The 18,047-nt window shown below is 43.9% G+C and overlaps 1 protein-coding gene across 1 annotated transcript in view; it reads left to right on the top strand.

Annotated features, from left to right (window-relative positions):
- mast3b (microtubule associated serine/threonine kinase 3b) overlaps window positions 1-18,047 on the top strand; it is a 71,694-nt gene that overhangs the window by 32,062 nt on the left and 21,585 nt on the right. Inside the window, exons 15-24 of the mRNA XM_059991299.1 lie at window positions 2,318-2,483; window positions 2,944-3,045; window positions 5,961-6,083; window positions 7,018-7,130; window positions 8,710-8,828; window positions 9,552-9,775; window positions 11,585-11,779; window positions 12,896-13,119; window positions 14,130-14,252; window positions 15,459-15,595. Of these exons, the coding sequence (XP_059847282.1) occupies window positions 2,318-2,483; window positions 2,944-3,045; window positions 5,961-6,083; window positions 7,018-7,130; window positions 8,710-8,828; window positions 9,552-9,775; window positions 11,585-11,779; window positions 12,896-13,119; window positions 14,130-14,252; window positions 15,459-15,595 (1,526 nt within the window). The remainder of the gene's footprint in view (window positions 1-2,317; window positions 2,484-2,943; window positions 3,046-5,960; window positions 6,084-7,017; window positions 7,131-8,709; window positions 8,829-9,551; window positions 9,776-11,584; window positions 11,780-12,895; window positions 13,120-14,129; window positions 14,253-15,458; window positions 15,596-18,047) is intronic.

The following is an 18,047-nucleotide window of genomic DNA, read 5'->3' as shown; positions in this document are numbered from 1 at the left end:
TCCTCCAACGTTTTGTGTCATGTTAATACCCTGTCAGAATGATAACAACACTGCCCTAAATGCCTTCTGACCCAAAATGGATTGTAATCAACCATGTATATATTTATGAAACAGCTGACATGCCAGTGAAGAGTTGAGACAGATCTTCACTATAAGTGTGCAAACACAAAACCCAGCAATGGGACCTCATTCCTGTTATCCATCTGTGTAGTTCAAGAGATATTTGATGTGTGTTAGGAATAAAATCAGAGCTGATTACAGCAAGAGATTTATTTGTAGGTACTGAAGTGATGAGTGATGATGAGACTATTCCTGATGTAGATATACAGTAGAGTTCTGATAAAGTATATAAAACGGTTAACACGTTAGTTAAACAATAGCAGCCTGTTCTTTCTGAAAGAAACCAGTGATGATCAACAGATGTGCTAAGTCATGCTGAGCTATATTTCTCCTCAGAGTTAGACAGTGTTTTAAGATCCTTGTTTCTTTGTGCAGTCAAGTGCAGAGATAAGACCACTCAAGCCTGTTTGTGTATGAGGCCATTATACCTATTCTGTAATTTGTCTTTTGGTCCTGTCAAGCAATAGATAAGTCTGACTCCAGCTTGGTATGTGTGGGCGGTATCTGAACGACTATCTCCATTTTGTAAGGGGAATTGTGAGTTAGTTGGTGGACCGGGCAGGAACAGTCACAGACTGTTTGAGCTGTGCCTAGCCACACAGTCGTTGGTGTAGGAGAGTAGAGCAGTAGGCTAAGTACATATCCTTGAGATGCACTAACATTGATTGTCAACAACGAGAAGATGTTATTTCTGATCCTCACAGACTATGGTCTCCCAGTGAGGAAGTCCTCCAGTTCCAGAAGGAGGTATAAAGGCCCAGCTTTTAGAGCTTTTTGATTAGAATTGAGGGTATGATTGTGTTGTATGCTGATCAATAAACAACAATCTGACCTAAGTATTGCTATTGTCCAGATGAGCCAAGGCCAAGTTAAGAGCCAGTGAGATTGCACCCATTATTGACCTATTGTGGTGATAGGTAAATTGCAGTGGGTCCAGGTCCTTGCTTAGGCAGGAATTGATTCTGGCCATAACCAACTTCTCAAAGCACTTCATCACAGAAGATGAGAGTGCAACTGGGCTAGAGTCATTGAGGCAGCTCACCTTGCCCTTGTTGGGCAGTCAGGTGGGAAACACTGACATCAGCAATGAGAAATTGTTGATATCTTTGAATATAGTTGGTTGGCACAAGTTTTCAGTGCCCTACCAGGTACACCTTCAGGGACTGACGCCTTGCAAGGCTTCACCCTCTTGAAAGATATTCTGACGTCGCCCTCTGGGACAGAGATCACAGAGTCACCAGATGCTGCAGGTATTTGCAAAGGTGTAGTTTTATTCTCCTTTTCAAAGCATGCATAAAAGGCATTGCACTCCTCTGGGAGTGAAACATCACAGCTATTTATGATGTTAGGTTTGAGTTTGTAGAAAGTAAGGGCCTGCAAACCCTGCCAGAGCTAATGTGCATCCCATTCCATCTCTAACTTCAAGCAGAATTGTTTTCTTCATTCTTAAAATAGCCTTCCGTAGATTGTACTTGGACTTCTTGTATAGTTCTGGATCACTGATCTTGAATGCCACGGATCTAGCCCTCAGCAAATATCCTGGTTCATCCATGGCTTTTGCTTTTGGTATGTCCAGTGTGATCTCAAAGGCACATGGCTTTTGATGAAGTTAGTGACAACTGTGGTGTATTCAGTCAGATTCAAAGATGAATCCCTGAATATTATCTTTGCAGTAGGTGCAGTTTCTCCAATTCATGGAACAAAGACAAGTGCAGGGTAAAGGAGGTTAAACTGATGAGGAAGCCTTTCAGTAGACTGAACTAATAATGACAATGTAGACATGAGAAGAATGTTCGCACATTTATTTGCAAAGGTGGAAAACAATGTGGTTTGTCTATGTAAGGAACTTGTGGTTATAGAGTGTAATTGATCTGGCCGTGTGTGTACAATATGAGCACCTGAGTACCTAAGTACTGTTGTGGTTTTCCTTCAACAAGAATAAAACTGGATCTGCCGATGACCTGTGCATTATGTCATTAAGAGTGTTCAGCTTTCCCAACATGGTCCACAGTAAGCCCAGAAAGCGCCATAGTGGACGAAGAGCTGGGTTGATGGAGACGGGATCTTGCAGTGGAATTTCAGGTGTTGGTGTGGTCAGAGTGTGCCGTGCTGGTTCAGTGATCTGAGTCATTTTTTGCTCAGGGGGAGTTGGGTGCTCTATGGTCAATTTGGAAATGAGATGTTTTATTTTTGACAGGTTTACGGCACCCCTGAATACATTGCCCCTGAAGTAATTCTCCGGCAAGGATATGGCAAACCTGTAGACTGGTGGGCCATGGGGATCATTCTGTATGAATTCTTGGTTGGTTGTGTCCCTTTCTTCGGAGAGACTCCGGAAGAACTGTTCGGGCAGGTGGTCAGCGGTAAGTTGCAATGGACAACAAGTTTATGTTCCAGGGGAATGGGGTTGGGAGTGAGACTTTGACCAGAGCATTGCTTTCCTGCTAATATAAAACTGTGATGCAATAGAACCAGAGCTAGGCTTGAGGGTGGTGGGGCCTGAGAGTGGAGTGGGGTGGTAGTGATTGCGAGCTCAGAATCATTCTCTAAACAGAGGATGAGCACTGAATCATTCTGGACAGAGAGGATGAACAGGGAATCTCTCTAGGGCAGCGAGTGTGACCACAGGATCACAAGGTAGAGACATGTTCAGCACAGCTTTGTGGGCCAAAAGGCCTGTATTATGCTGTAGGTTTTCTATGTTTCTAAGGCAATGAGCCTAAGCACTAATATCTGATATCACTGTTAGTCTTGGATGTGGATATTACTTAGCTGTCCCATGAATTGAGTTGGAAATGACAAATGAGATGTGATGTGTTCCAGATGAAATAATGTGGCCAAGTGAAGATGAGGCCCTCCCTTTGGAAGCCCAGGATCTCATCACCAGGCTCCTGAGGCAGAATCCACGCGATCGCCTGGGCACTGGTAAGAACCCAGACCTTTGACTGATGTGTTCAGACCAATTGTCAACTCTCAAAGGCAGTGGGTTTATGAGAAAGTGATTTAAGGACTGACACTGATTCACTCCTGATATTTGTGAGCCCTGTCTTGAGCCTTTGACCTTTATTTATGTCCATCTTGTTGGCTGTTAAGCTCTCTCAAACATTAGAAATACTTTCAATAGGCGATCGGTCCAAGAGTAGGCCATTCGGCCCTTCGAGCCAGCACTGCCATTCAATTAGACCGTGGCTGATCATCCACAATCAGAACCCCGTTCCTGCCTTCTCCCCATATCCCTTGACTCCGCTATCTTTAAGAGCTCTATCTAACTCTTTCTTGAAACCATCCAGAGACTTAGCCTCCACTGCCTTCTGGGGCAGAGCATTTCATAGATCCACAACTCTCTGGGTGAAAAAGTTTTTCCTGAACTCCGTTCTAAATGGCCTACCCCTTATTCTTAAACTGTGGCCTCTGTTTCTGGACTCCACCAACATTGGGAACATATTTCCTGCCTCTAGTGTGTCCAATCCCTTAATAATCTTATATGTTTCAATCAGATCCCCTCTCATCCTTCTAAATTCCAGTGTATTCAAGCCCAGTCACTCCAATCTTTCAACATATAACAGTCCCACCATCCTGGGAATTAACCTCGTGAACCTAAGCTGCACTCCCTCAATAACAAGAATGTCCTTCCTCAAATTTGGAGACCAAAACTGAACACAGTACTCCAGGTGTGGTCTCACCAGGGTCCTGTACAACTGCAGAAGGACCTCTTTGCTCCTGTACTCAACTCCCCTTGTTATGAAGGCCAACATGCCATTAGCTTTCTTCACTGCCTGTTGTACCTGCATGCTTACTTTCAGTGACTGATGAACAAGAACACCTAGATCTCGTTGTACTTCCCCTTTTCCTAACTTGACACCATTCAGATAGTAATCTGTCTTTCTGTTTTTGCCACCAAAGTGGATAACCTCACATTTATCCACATTAAACTGCATCTGCCCACTCACCCAACCTGTCCAAGTCCCTGCATTCTCCTAACATCCTCATATTTTACACTGCCACCCAGCTTTGTGTCATCTGCAAATTTGCTAATGTTACTTTTAATCCCTTCATCTAAATAATTAATGTATATTGTAAATAGCTGCGGTCCCAGTACCGAGCCTTGTGGTACCCCATCTAGTCACTGCCTGCCATTCTGAAAAGGACCTGTTACTACTCTTTGTTTCCTGTCTGCCAACCAATTTTCTTTCCATGTCAATACCCTACCCCCAATACCATGTGCTCTAATTTTGCGCACTAATCTCCTATGTGGGACCTTATCAAAGGCTTTCTGAAAGTTCAGGTACACTACATCCACTGGCTCTCCCTTGTCCATTTTCATAGTTACATTCTCAAAAAATTCCAGAAGATTAGTCAAGCATGATGTCCCCTTCATAAATCCATGCTGACTCGGACTGATCCTGTTACTGCCATCCAAATGTGCCGCTATTTCATCTTTTATAATTGACTCTAGCATCTTCCCCACTACTGATGTCAGGCTAACTGGTCTATAATTCCCTGTTTTCTCTCTCCCTCCTTTCTTAAACAGTGGGATGACATTAGGTATCCTCCAATCCTCAGGAACTGATCCTGAATCTATAAAAAATTGGAAAATGATCACCAATGCATCCACGATTTCTAGAGCCACCTCCTTAAGTGCCCTGGGGATTTATCAGCCTTCAGTCCCATCGGTCTACCCAACACCATTTACTGCCTAATGTGAATTTCCTTCAGTTCCTCCATTACCCTAGGTTCTCTGGCCGCTATTACATCTGGGAGATTGTCTGTGTCTTCCCTAGTGAAGACAGATCCAAAATACTTGTTCAACTCCTCTGCCATTTCCTTGTTCCCCATTATAAATTCACCTGTTTCCGCCTTCAAGGGCCCAACTTTGGTCTTAACTAATTTTTTCCTCCTCACATACCTAAAGAAGGTTTTACTATCCTTTATATTCTTAGATAGCTTACCTTCGTACCTCATCTTTTCTCCCCGTATTGCCTAGAAACAACATCCATGGACATTGTTCTACCTGTCCATTGGCGTTAGTTCCCAGCCAGATTAGTTGGATGAGGCCTAGTTTTACAAATGCAATCTGATTTTGTCTCGCTCTAGCTGATTCTATCCAAATACTAAGCAAGAAATTGAGCTGATACTGAAATCCCGAGTAACAATTACAAAATGCTGGAGAATTCAGAAGGTCACACAGCATCCATAAAAAGGAAAAAAAAAACAATTAATGTTTTGAGCTGCGACCCTTGAAGAGAAGCATCTTGGCCCAAAACATCAGCTGTTTATTCCTTTCCATATATGTTGCCTGACCTGCTGAGTTTCTCCAGCTCTTTGTATGTATTATGCTGCCCAAAAACTTAATTAATCTGTTACTGAGTAAATCCCCCAGATTCCAGTAACAATCTCAGAATGCAACTTATACCATTGTTTTTGTTCTGTCTCCCCCACTCTCTTAGTGACCTTTTGACCCATAGATCCATGGTGCAGTGAGTGTGAGCTCAAAGTTTTGGACTCTGTATCACACTGGATCTGGAACTGGTCTGTCCAAGTGTGTGGGACTCACTGAGTATGGTATTGGGTGTGAATATGGATTATGCTGGTCTGTGTGACCGGTAACCACTTTGGCTGTGAGATTGACTTGTAACATTCATTGTATTTGACGTTGGTCTGTAAAGATATCTGGGGCAACACCACATTGGATGTGGTGTTAGACATTGTTGAGCTGTGGAACCTTGTACCAGATTGGGTATGGGATCAGGCAATGTCAGTACGTGGGATTGGACTATGAGGATGTGGGGGTCTCAGTATCGCAATGGGTTTTACGTTTGCCACAATTTTCTGGTTTGCAGGTGGGGCTCTTGAGGTGAAACAACATGGCTTCTTTACTCGGCTGGACTGGAACGGGTTACTGCGCCAGAAGGCTGAATTCATCCCTCAGCTCGAGTCTGACGAAGACACCAGCTACTTCGACAGTGAGTCTAAAACCAATGTAAAAATCTTCTGGCTTTAAATCGCCCAAGGAGCCACTCCTGCCCTTGCTGTGATTAATACCAGTGCTCTTCATAGAGTCATTAGCACGAAAACAGACCATTCAGCCCACTGAATCTGCTCTGGCCACCAGCCACCCATTTACACTAACCTAGCATTAATCCCACTTTTTTTTCTCCCCCATTCTCATCAATTCGTCCCCTCCCCTGACTTCACCACTCACTACTGGGTATAATAAATGTGGCCATATTTGGGATATGGGAGGAAACAGAATCCCTGGATGAAATCTGAGGGGTCACATGGAGAAGGTGTGAGCTGTAGGTAGACCAAACCCAAGATCAAGACTGAACCCAGGTCTCTGGTAACTGCACTAGCCACACCACTTTGCTACCTCATTAATCAGAGTGCCTGTGCTGTATTTAATCCCAGATCCCTTAATGAGATTAATTCCCACACTCCTAAAGATGTACGTCAAAACACACAGTGCATCAAATCAAATCAGCGAAGATAGCGCCGGAGGCAGCTTGCAAGTGTGACCCTGCTTCCAGCTCCAACATTGCATGCCCACAACTCACTAATCCTAACCATGTCTTTGGAATGTGGAAAGAAACTGGACCTCGCGGAGAGGAGTTGCACGGTCATAGAGAGAGTGTACAAGCTCCTTACAAACAGTGCCGGAAACCAAATCCTAATCAGTGATTGCCGAGGTTGTAATGCGATTGCACTAATCACTACACTACCGTGTCCCATACTGTGGTCTGCATCCAAATTTTAATCCTCGAGTCCCTGCAGTGGTTCTGCATCCCGAGGTTAACCCCAGAGATCATGATTCCTACCATCCCCCACATGTGACGATCCTACCATCCTCCAAGAATGCTTTCTGGGCCTCTGAGAATCCTGTTCCCTGTATTCCTGCAGCTCGCTCGGAGAGGTACCAGCATTTAGCGTCTGAGGAGGAAGATGACACCAATGACGAAGAATCTTCTCAGGAGATTCGACAGTTTTCGTCCTGTTCCCACCGCTTCAGTAAGGTATGGTACAGAGACATAGGGTGGGAAGGAAGGAGCACTCCTCTGGGAGAGCTGCTCTGTGGGGGGTGGGGGTCACACTATCAGAGCATGACTGTCCCTCATTGCCGAGACACGGTACCAAAGGCAAGCTGCACTGCTGAAGGGAGTGAATTGAAGAGCAGCACTGCACTGACAGAAACAGTGCTAATAGAGCACCATCCTAAACACTCATTATGCATTCATTGGTGGAAGATCCAGAGATCTGGCTGCTTTGTTGGCCCCACCATCCCTCCTTCTAAATGTGAATTAATTCATCTTTGATACAAGAGATTCTGCAGATGCTGGAAGTCTTGAGTGGCGCGCACACAAATGCTGGAGGAACTCAACAAGTCAAGTAGCATCTATGGAGGGGAATAAACAATTAATGCTTTGGGCCACGACCCTTCTTCAGGACTCCTGATGCAAGGTCTTAGCCCAAAAACATCAACTGTTTACTCCCGTCCACCAATGCTGCCTGACTTGGGCTATGTCCACACTACACCAGATATATCTGTAACCGAAGCTTTTTCTCTTCGTTTTTACCCTCTGTCCACACTAAAATAGCATTTTCATCCCCCAAAACTGGAGCTTTTCAGAAACGCCCTCCAGGGTGTGTAAGTTTGAAAATGCTGCTTGGGCAGATCAGTGTGGACAGGGTAACTGGAGAAATATGAAAACACTGTCATGACGTGCTGGAACAGATTGTGACAGCAGTGCGCCATTCCATTGTCTTCTTGAACGTAACCTAATAATTTCAGAACAGTCGGCAACGAGACTGAAGCCAGAACAGTTAGAAATGTATTCACCAAGTACTTTGACCCATAACTTACTGAATAAATAAGTATACTCACTTTGCCCTGTTTTCTGTCCTTGCTTGTATGAAGGTGGTTTACCTATTTACGCAAGTACTTCTCTGACAATAGATGTGTAACAGCCTAATGTAACATTGTATGGAAATACAAGATAACACTGATGCAGACATGTTTTATACATTTAACAAGGGGCTTTATTAATGCAACAGAGTTTGTCAGTTTTTCAATGTTCATCATCAGCTGGGTCATACTGTCTGTGAACTCCCTGTCGGTTGACTCCATACACTCCAGAATTGTTTTTTTTTTAGTTTTAAGTCCTCATGCGCGAGAGCCAACAGCTGCCCGTCATTTAAGTTTTTCTAGTCTGTGACTGAACAAACATGCACCATCTTTCACAGCAAGATTCGACACCAAACATGTCGCTTGTTTTCGGTAGGTGTGTACTGCGCATGCGCAGAAGGAGGAGATTCGCTGAAATATCCATTTCAATGTGGACAGAGGTATTTTTAAAAACGTCTAGTGTGGACACCTATCGTTTTTACGCGAAACCGGCCTTTTCAGAATTATCCGGTCTAGTGTGGACATAGCCTCACTGGTCTTCTCCAGCATTTTGTGTTAATTGGCCATTGATTGCATTGTCCAATGCCATTGTGTAAAGTGATCTGTTATGCAGCTACGTATTCTGATTCAGTGGCTTTAATTTGTGTAACTCCTGGGGTGTGCAGGTTTAATTTTCTGGTATGTTGCAGGTGTATGGCAGCTCTGAGTTTTTGGCAGCTTCTTTGAGTACGAGCCATGAAGCAGCAGACCCCAGAGAGGAGGCACAGGAGCGAGTATGTAAGAGCAGCCCGAAGCACTCAGTCAGCAGGTAATAGCAGAGCCCCAGCCTGTCCTGAGAGAATGTAGTAAGACTGAAGATAATGGCTTTGTTCTCCCTAATTTTTTTTTAGGGATTTTCTGCTATCAACACTGGATTGTTTGAAGGTGTAGAATGTATCAGAGTGAAAACTACCACATAGAGGGAAATGTGTATACCATAATCAGTTCACTAAATACCATTACGTCATGCAAAATGTGTGGACAATTATCAATGCACAGGCAAACTTGCACCACTGTAGTGTGAGGATTGTACACATTAATACCATGTAATATGGGGTTTATACATTAACAGTACAATTTTGGGAATTTGCATTATCAAGCATGCAGACCTCAGACGTTATGGGCAAAGTGTCACCAATACCAGTATACTATAGGAATGCTTATATTAACAAGTATACCATGAGGAGAATTTGCTCTTTTACCTATGCATTGTAGACAATGTGCGTGGTTTAATTCTTGTTGAATGGTAACGACATTACTGTATAAAAGAGCTGACACGGATACCAGCCCAATGGGGGAATGAGTACACTATTATCAATAGCTTGTGTAGGAATATGTATGGTTTAGTTCTTATTATATGATAGCAATTATAGCTGTATGGAAGAATTAGCACAGCATTATAGGTCAAAGATTAATCTTTTTGTCATAATTGTTAGATTCATTGTGTGCATAGCTGTTTAAGCTAATTACCGGTGCCTTTTCTGTTGAACAGCCCAAGATCTGGAGCATCTTCAGCCACTTCCCACTCTGACCAAGCTGACGGTCCCAGTCATGGTCACACTAGCTCCGACACCGTGCCCTGGTTTGCATTCTCCACGGAGGATGAAAGTGAGCTTTGCGCTCTCAGCCATCGAGTGCCATGCCCAGAGAGGCAAGACCAGTTGGACGCATCATCAGATATTGAGTCAAACAGACCAAGAGCCAGAACATACTCAGGTGAGAGGGGTGCAGATTACCACACAAGAAGAGTATTGGCCACACTGCAATGGTGTGAGATTGACTGCACCATAATTTAGCGCTTCCAAGAGTGCAGCCCTCCCTCATTGTTTCCCTTTCAAGAGTGCAGCACTCTTTCATTACATCTCTTCCAATAGTACAACATTCCCTTAGTACTGTTCCCACTGTGCTCTGATTCCTCCATTGTACACCTCCAGCAGTAAGGACTCCCTCTGTATTACTAGAATGGGAAAATCTCAAATTCTTTTTAATATTGCCATTCTAAAGTACGAACTGGTGTCAGAGTTACTGTATACAGGGATACTGTTGTTTGTCTTATCAGGGTTTGTTCTCAGAACTCCAAATGATTCTTCTGGACAAATTTATAACTGAGCACAATCTCTGAAACAGATCCCCATGTCTCACACCCACAGGGGGAAACAAAACTAGCGTATAATCATCTCTGTATATAGGTCATCTCTGTAGGAATTCCTTAGAGGGGTGTCACAGGCCCACTGCTTCAGCTGTGACTTCCTTTCCATTGTAATATCAGAGCAGAGATGTTTGCTGATGCCTCACATGCTTAATTCCATTCACAACTTCTCAGCAAATAAAGCACTCCATGCCTGCATTGAAAGGGCTGATTGTTGACAAATAAGATTCATACAGTAAAAGTGGTGGGAAGTGACCGTCTATTAAGATCTTTGACATTTATTGTGTTACCGTTATCAGCTACCCCACTATGGACATTTGGAGGTTATCATTAACCCTAGACTCAAACAGTTTTTTCTCCATCACCAATTTCCCTCCCCCCTTTGCTTAGTGGCTGCAGTATGTACTATCTACAAAATGCACTTCAGTTATTGGTGTAGACTACTCTGACAGTTCCTCCCAAACCCACAACTTCTTCCGCAGGAACAAAGGCAGCTCCTGCATGGGAACAGCGCCACCCGCAGGTACTCCTGTGAAGCACACTCTATTCTAATACCCAATAATATCACTGCCTTCAGCCATTCTCCACTACTTGCATTTTCTCAAGGGCAATTGTGGCCTCACCAGCAATGACGACGTCCTGAAAAGTGAACAAGTAACAGAGACGATGCATGGAATGTAGCAATATACCTGTCCATATATAGACCCTAACCATAACTGTAGATTATTAAAGTCTGTCCTGAGCCTTATAGCTCATCAGGCCGGTGCTTATGCCAGTTTCCGTGAAACAAGACTCCCCCCACCCCCGGGCTAGGACGCCAGTCTATCGCGAGGTTAACCCCCAGCATTTTGCCAGTACCCAATTTCAGCTGGGTGGACTGGAGCAATGTGTGGTTAAGTGCCTTGCTCAAGGACACAACACGTTGCCTTGGTTGAGGCTCGAACTCACGATCTTCAGATCGCTAGTCCAGCGCCTTAACCACTTGGCCACGTGCCACACAACTGTAAACTATACAGTGTATAAAATACACAAATGAGTAGACTACGTTGAGTATAATGCACCCGAGATGACCTTCCAAAAGACACAGAAACAACTTAGCCAACAGGTGAAAGCAAACAGATCAAAGGAAGAGTGTGTGGTCTAGGAGGCAGGAAATAATATTGGGGAGGTGGCATTGTCCAGAGTAGGAGGCAATTATCAGTGATACATGGAGTTTCTCGGATACAATAGTAAAAGTGCTGAATTTTGTTGTAACAATACAAAAGTTGCAAAGCAGAATCCAAAGCTACTAAAATCACTATTTTAATAGTGATTTTATCCTAGGTGTTGTCAACTGCTAATAATTTATTGTCTGCCGTGGGCTAATCGTTTTGCAGATGTCCTCGCCAGCAATATTAATCTCATGCGCATACGCAGCAACAGCGTGGATCACAGAAGCTCCACTCCAAAAGCACGGCTCTCAGCTCATAAACTCGAGGATCACTCTGGAACTTCAGAGAACAGGCTGACTCCAGGGAGGACAGTTCCAAAATCAGCTTCCAGTGGAGCACTTTCACTTCTAATCTCACCTGGTAAGCAGGGGTTTTCTTACGTCCACAGTTCTGGAAAGAAGTTCAGCTTCATGTTTTAGGCAATTCCAGCCTGTGTGGGAGACAGTAACATGTACATGGTGCACCATATGGTCTGGGTAAGTGGATCTCAGGCCAGATAGTGATACTGGTTGTGGAACTGATTAATAAAGCATAATCAGACATCAGATTCCAATATCTTCCTCCAAACCAGGGCTCCCAAATTTTTTTATATCATGGACCAATACCATTAAGCAATGAGTCCATGGACCCCAGGTTGGGAACCTCTGGTACATTTCATTGTTTTTTTTTAAATTATGAAAGAGTAGAGAAACTAACCATGGGAATCACCTCCAGGATCAATGTTATAGGGATGTTGAAGATGGAGGACAAGGAATTGAACATGCCTCTTTGGTGCCCCAGGTAACTTTATACAGTCCTGTGGATATGACCCTAGGAATCTGTGGGAGTGTGTTGTCTTAGGTAATCACTGAGTGGGGGAATAATCTAAAAAAGGTGTCAGATCCCTTGACTGGAAAAATGTGTTTGGGGTGAATGTTCTGAGGGCAGACCTTGACTGACAGGGGGAGGGCACAGAGATGATTTCTGGATGCATATACCTAGGTCAGCATTTGCAGCTGGGGCAGGAATGAGATTGTGCCGATGACTGGCCTGAAATGTTGACTGTTTATTCCTCTCCGAAGATGCTGCCTGACCTTCGAAGTTCCTCCAGCCCTTTGTGTGTGTTATGTAGGATAGTGCTGATTAGGACACAGGGATATGTAGCTGTGAAAGCAGAGATTCATTGTGGAGTGTGTGAGTAATGTAGATGAATGTTGTGAAGATTGGGAATGTGCGGTGAAGAATCTAAAGCCCCCTCTCCTTGTTTGTTCCAAATAATTGTGCCTTACGTTTGCCCTTTATTTCTCCCCCTTTAATATCTCTTTAATCTCCGTCAAGCCTATGCCCTTACTGCATTTCTCACAATGAAACTCAGTCCTCAGACTGTATGAGAAGATTTGGATCCATTCACACAATTCACTGGCTACAGATCTGTCTGAAACAAGCTGCTATTTAACTGGCAGATGCTAATACTTCTGGTTGCTTTCTATGTTTCAGAGTTTGCCCGTGGGCCCCTGGTTGGTGCAATTTCTCAACACTCCCTTTCGTCGAATTCCTCATCCAGGGATTCCTCTCCAAGTCGCGATCATTCACTAAATATCACAAGTCTGCGGCCTCCAATAATTATCCACAGTTCTGGAAAGAAGTTCGGCTTCACTTTACGAGCAATCCCAGTCTATGTGGGAGATAGTGATGTGTATACTGTGCACCATATGGTCTGGGTAAGTGGATCTTGGACCAGATAGTGATACGAGCTGTGGGACTAATTAACAAACCAGACATCCAGATACCAATATCTTCCTCCAAACTGTTAAATCCATAAAAATCTTTAAAATTACAAGTGTTTGAAAAGGTCGAGTATCTGAACTTGGGAATTTAGGAGAAAACTCCACACTCAGAGATCCATGAGATTGTGCATCTCCCAGGAAATGTTTGAGATGCAGCAAAGAGGTGTGTTTAAGGGGAAGTTGGATAAACATTTGAGAGAGAAAATAATAGAATACGGTTGTGGTGGATATTGATTAAGAGTGGGAAAAGCTCATGTGGGTACAGACTGGCTGGGACAAATGCCCTGTTCTAGTGTTGTGGATTCAGTGTAAGATAATTCCATTGAAGCGTGCTGCACACAATTTATAAGTCTCTCAAGTTTGTACTAGAGTTTGCATGAATAATGCATCATTTTCTATTTGTTGTTATTTACCAAGGAGCATGCTTAATAGAGAAACTCGGCTGACTTTACAGAGGGGAAGCTGCTTTTGGGTAATAGCCCAGACTTTGTCAGCTCTGGCAATCCTGGTTGGAAAGGTTGTTGATGAACATAGTCAGGTTGAAAGGGTGCCCAGACTGCTGAAGGCAAAGTCAAAAAGAGCAAACGCACCAAAGAGAGATCAGAATGAAAGGTGTCAGAATTTGCTCAAGAGGCGGTAGAACAGGTCTTGCCTATCTAGGCTGGGAGGTTTGGGTATCATACAGTGAAAGGTTTGCAGAAATGGAAGAGTGGGCCCTTACATCAACGTAGCTGTTAGTGAATAGGTACTCTATTAAGTACCAAACAGATGGGAGAGGGATTGGAGTATGATGTTTGAGAGGGCATCAGGAATGACAGAGAGCATTGGGATTTTAGGATCGAAAAACAGCTCAGAGAGTAGGGTGTTAAAATGTAGGGACTGGTGGACAAATATTGGGACCTTCTTCACCCTTGCACTGAGCTGTTGTCTATGCTTTGCTGCAGAATGTAGAGGAAGGGAGCCCAGCTCATGAGGCGGGATTGAGCGCTGGGGACCTCATCACTCACATCAATGGTGAATCGGTGATGGGACTTGTTCATACGGAGGTGGTGGAGATCCTCTTAAAGGTAATGTCATTGCTGTCAACGGTCTGGATGTCTTCCAGTGAGTTGTGCATCATGTTAATCAAAACCCTCTGGCTCTCCCTTCCCCTTTCCCTGTTCCACTAAGCCCAAACCTCTCCCGTTCCCTGTCTTGCAGCTTCCGTCCCTCATTATTTTGTATGTTATTCAGTCATTGTTATACAGCACGGAAATGGGGCCCTTCAGCCCATCAAATCCATGCTGACCTTTTTGCCTACTACACTAAACTCAAATGGTAGAGAAGAAGCGATGGGCTGAATGGTCTAATTTTGCTCCCATGTAGTATGGGTATTTGCTTGCATTAAGTCTGGATCTTTCACTACCTTGTCTACTTAAATGTCTGACTCTTCCCCCACCTCTAGCAGCATGTTCCAGATACTACCCAGTCTGTGTGAAAGAAACTCTTCTGTCTAATCTCCTTCAAAATTTCCTTACTCTCATCTTAAACCTTTGCCCTCGGTTTTGGAACCTCTACCAATGGAAAAAGATTCTGACTAAGCCATATCTATGCTTCTTGTATTTCATTTATCTCTGTCAGCCTCCTTTATGTGGAAAAAAAGCCCAGCCTATTCAATCTCTACCTGTAACAAAAGTCCTCCAATCCCAACAAGGTCCTGCTGAATCTCCTCGGCACTCCCTCCCACACAATCACATCCTTTCTTTAGTTTGGCGAACAGAACTGCACCCAATATTGAAGTGCTGTCTAGCCAGTCTTTCATAAAGTTGAAATAAAATGTCCTAAATTTGATATTTCATACCCTGACCTATGAAGGCAGATATGCCATATGCCTTCTTCACCATCCTGTATAACTATGTTAACACTTTCAGGGGACTATGGACTTGAAACCTTGGGTCTCTCTGATTCATCGGCACTCTTTGATGCCCTACCATTTACCGTATATGTCCCATAGCAGTCTGACATTTTAAAGTCCTGGACTACTAGCATGTGCCATTCCTCTCTGATTGTCACTCCCTCTTCCGTTTTGGTTGAATGTTTCCATTGCTTATTCCATTGCCAATTTCCTTTCCCAATTCCATATTCCCTGTGTCCATATCCTTTGTCTGTGTTCAAATTAGAATATTCCTAAATTCCATCTTGTAAACTTAGTTGGACCCCTGATTCTAGAGGCTCTGAAAGCAAGGCTGTTCCTGAACCATCATTGATAATGAACGTCCTTCTTTCTGCCACAGAGTGGGAACAAGGTGGTCGTCTGTTCCACCCCACTAGAGAACACGTCGATAAAAATCGGCCCTGCAAGAAAGACAAGTTTCAGGGGCAAGATGGCTCGACGGAAGAAACGGCATCGGAAGAAAGATGGCCAGGAAACGTGAGTCTCGCTCAGTGCACCTTTCTCAGGCTAATGGCGTAACAAACTCACCTTTACCCTTGCATTGAATTGACTTTATTACTTACATCCTTCATGTACATGAGGAGTAAAAATCTTTATGTTACATCTCCATCTAAATGTGCAATGTGCAATTATAGTAATTTATAATAAATAATATGTACAACAGAATAGTCAGTATAACATAGAAATATTATTGTGTCAGCATGAATCAGGCAGTCTGATGGCTTGGTGGAAGACGCTGTCCCGGAGCCTGTTGGTCCTGGCTTTTATGCTGCAGTACCATTTCCCAGATGGTAGCAGCTAAAACAGTTTGTGGTTGGGGTGATTCGGGTCCCCAGTGATCCTTTGGACCCTTTTTACACACTGGTCTTTGTAAGTGTCCTGAATAGTGGGAAGTTCACATCTACAGATGCACTGGGCTGTCCACACCACTCTCTGCAGAGTCCTGTAATTGAGGGAAGTACAGTTTCCATACCAGGCAGTGATGCAGCCAGTCAGGATGCTCTCAATTGTGCCCCTGTAGAAAGTTCTTAGAATTTGGGGACCCATACCAAACCTCTTCAGCCATCTGAGTTCAAAGAGATGCTGTTGTGCTTTTCTCATCACACATCCGGTATGTATTGACCACGTGAGATCCTTGGTGATGTTTATGCCAAGAAGCTTAAAACTGTTCACCCCCTCAACCCCAGATCCATTGATGTCAATACAGGTTAGCCTGTCTCCATTCCTCCTGTAATCCACAACCAGCTCCTTTGTTTTTGCGACGTTGAGGGAGAGGTTGTTTTCTTGACAGGGTAATGACTTCTTCTCTGTAGGCTGCCTTATTATTATTTGAGATAAGACCAATCAGTGTAGTGCCATCAGCAAATTTAATTAGCAGATTGGAGCTGTGGGTGGTGACACAGTCATGGGTATACAGAGAGTAAAGGAGGGGGCTTAGGACACAGCCCTGAGGGGAACCTGTGGTGAGGGGCAGAAGTGAGGGAGCCCACTCTTACCACCTGCTGGTGATCTGACAGGAAGTCCAGGATCCAGCTGCACAAGGCAGGGTGAAGGCCTAGTTCTCTGAGCTTCTTGTTGAGCCTGGAGGGAATTATGGTGTTAAATGCTGAACTGTAGTCGAAGAACAGCATTCTCACATAAGCATCCCTCTTCTCCAGATGTGTAAGGTCAGTGTTAGGGCTGTGGCTATTGCATCATGTGTCGATCAGTTGTGTCGGTAGGCGAATTATAGGGGGTCCAATGTGGTTGGTAGCAAGCTGCAGATGTAATCCTTGACCAGCCTCTCAAAGCACTTGCTTAGTATTGAGGTGAGTGCAACAGGACACCAGTCGTTCAGACATGTTACCTTGGTCTTTTTAGGTACAGGGACAATGGTGGATGTTTTGAAGCAGGAGGGCATTCTACACTGGGAGAGGGAGAGATTAAAAATGTCTGTAAGCATGCCAGCCATTTGTGCAGCGCACATCCAGGGTACCCGACCTGGGATGCTGTCCAGTCCCGCCTCAGAGCAGATCTCCTCAGGGGCTCAGTATTGGTAACATCGAATTGAGCGTAAAAAAGATTTAGCCCGTCTGGGAGAGAGGCAGCGATGCTGGAAACTCCACTCTGTTTAGCTTTTAAATCTGCGATGGTGTGCAGACCTTGCCATAAGCAGTGTGTGTTGTTGGTGGAAAGTTGAGTCTGAATCTTGTCCCTGTATTGTCGTTTCGCTGCCTCGATGACTTTGCGCAGCTCGTAGCTGCATTTCTTGAGCTCCTGCTGATTACCGGCAATGTAAGCTCTGTGTTGCATGTTAGGTGCTGCTCGCAAACAACAGCTCATGAATGACAACCTGGAAAAGCTGATGAAAGCATTACATGGTTGGCAAATTTATTATTTGAAGCAATAACAGCTGGTCTTGGTACAAAAAATGTAGTGGATGGTGTTTATACAGACTTATCAAAGTGAATGATAAAATATAAAGGATAATGCTGGCAAGACTTAGCAGATCTGGCAGGATCAGTTCAGAATGAAATGACATCAATCAGAAACATTTCTATAGATGCTGCCCGACTTGTTGACGATTTTTAACTTGTTTTTTTTCCTTGATTTTCTGTATTTAACATTTGAATTAATGGAGAGTTAACCAAGTGAAGAACATAGATCATGGCTGACCAACGGTTCTCAGCTGAGATAGGTTCAAGAAGTGGTGTTGCTGTGGCTCAAGTGCAATATTAGCCCCTTTCACTGTATAAACAAGCCAGTCTTAACCATGACTTAACCATGGAGAGGCTGAAACTAACTTCACTGGGAGGTCAACCAGACATACTGTAGATGTCAGATGGTTAAAAATAAATAAAGTGAAGAGATACAGTACTGTGGAAAAGTCTCAGGCACATTTAATATAGGGTGCCTAAGACTTTTGCACAATACTGCATTTGTCAATGTG

The sequence above is a fragment of the Hypanus sabinus genome, chromosome 16 (genome assembly GCF_030144855.1).
Source record: "Hypanus sabinus isolate sHypSab1 chromosome 16, sHypSab1.hap1, whole genome shotgun sequence".
Lineage (NCBI taxonomy): Eukaryota > Metazoa > Chordata > Chondrichthyes > Myliobatiformes > Dasyatidae > Hypanus > Hypanus sabinus.
This window is presented reverse-complemented; position numbering and strand designations above follow the sequence as displayed.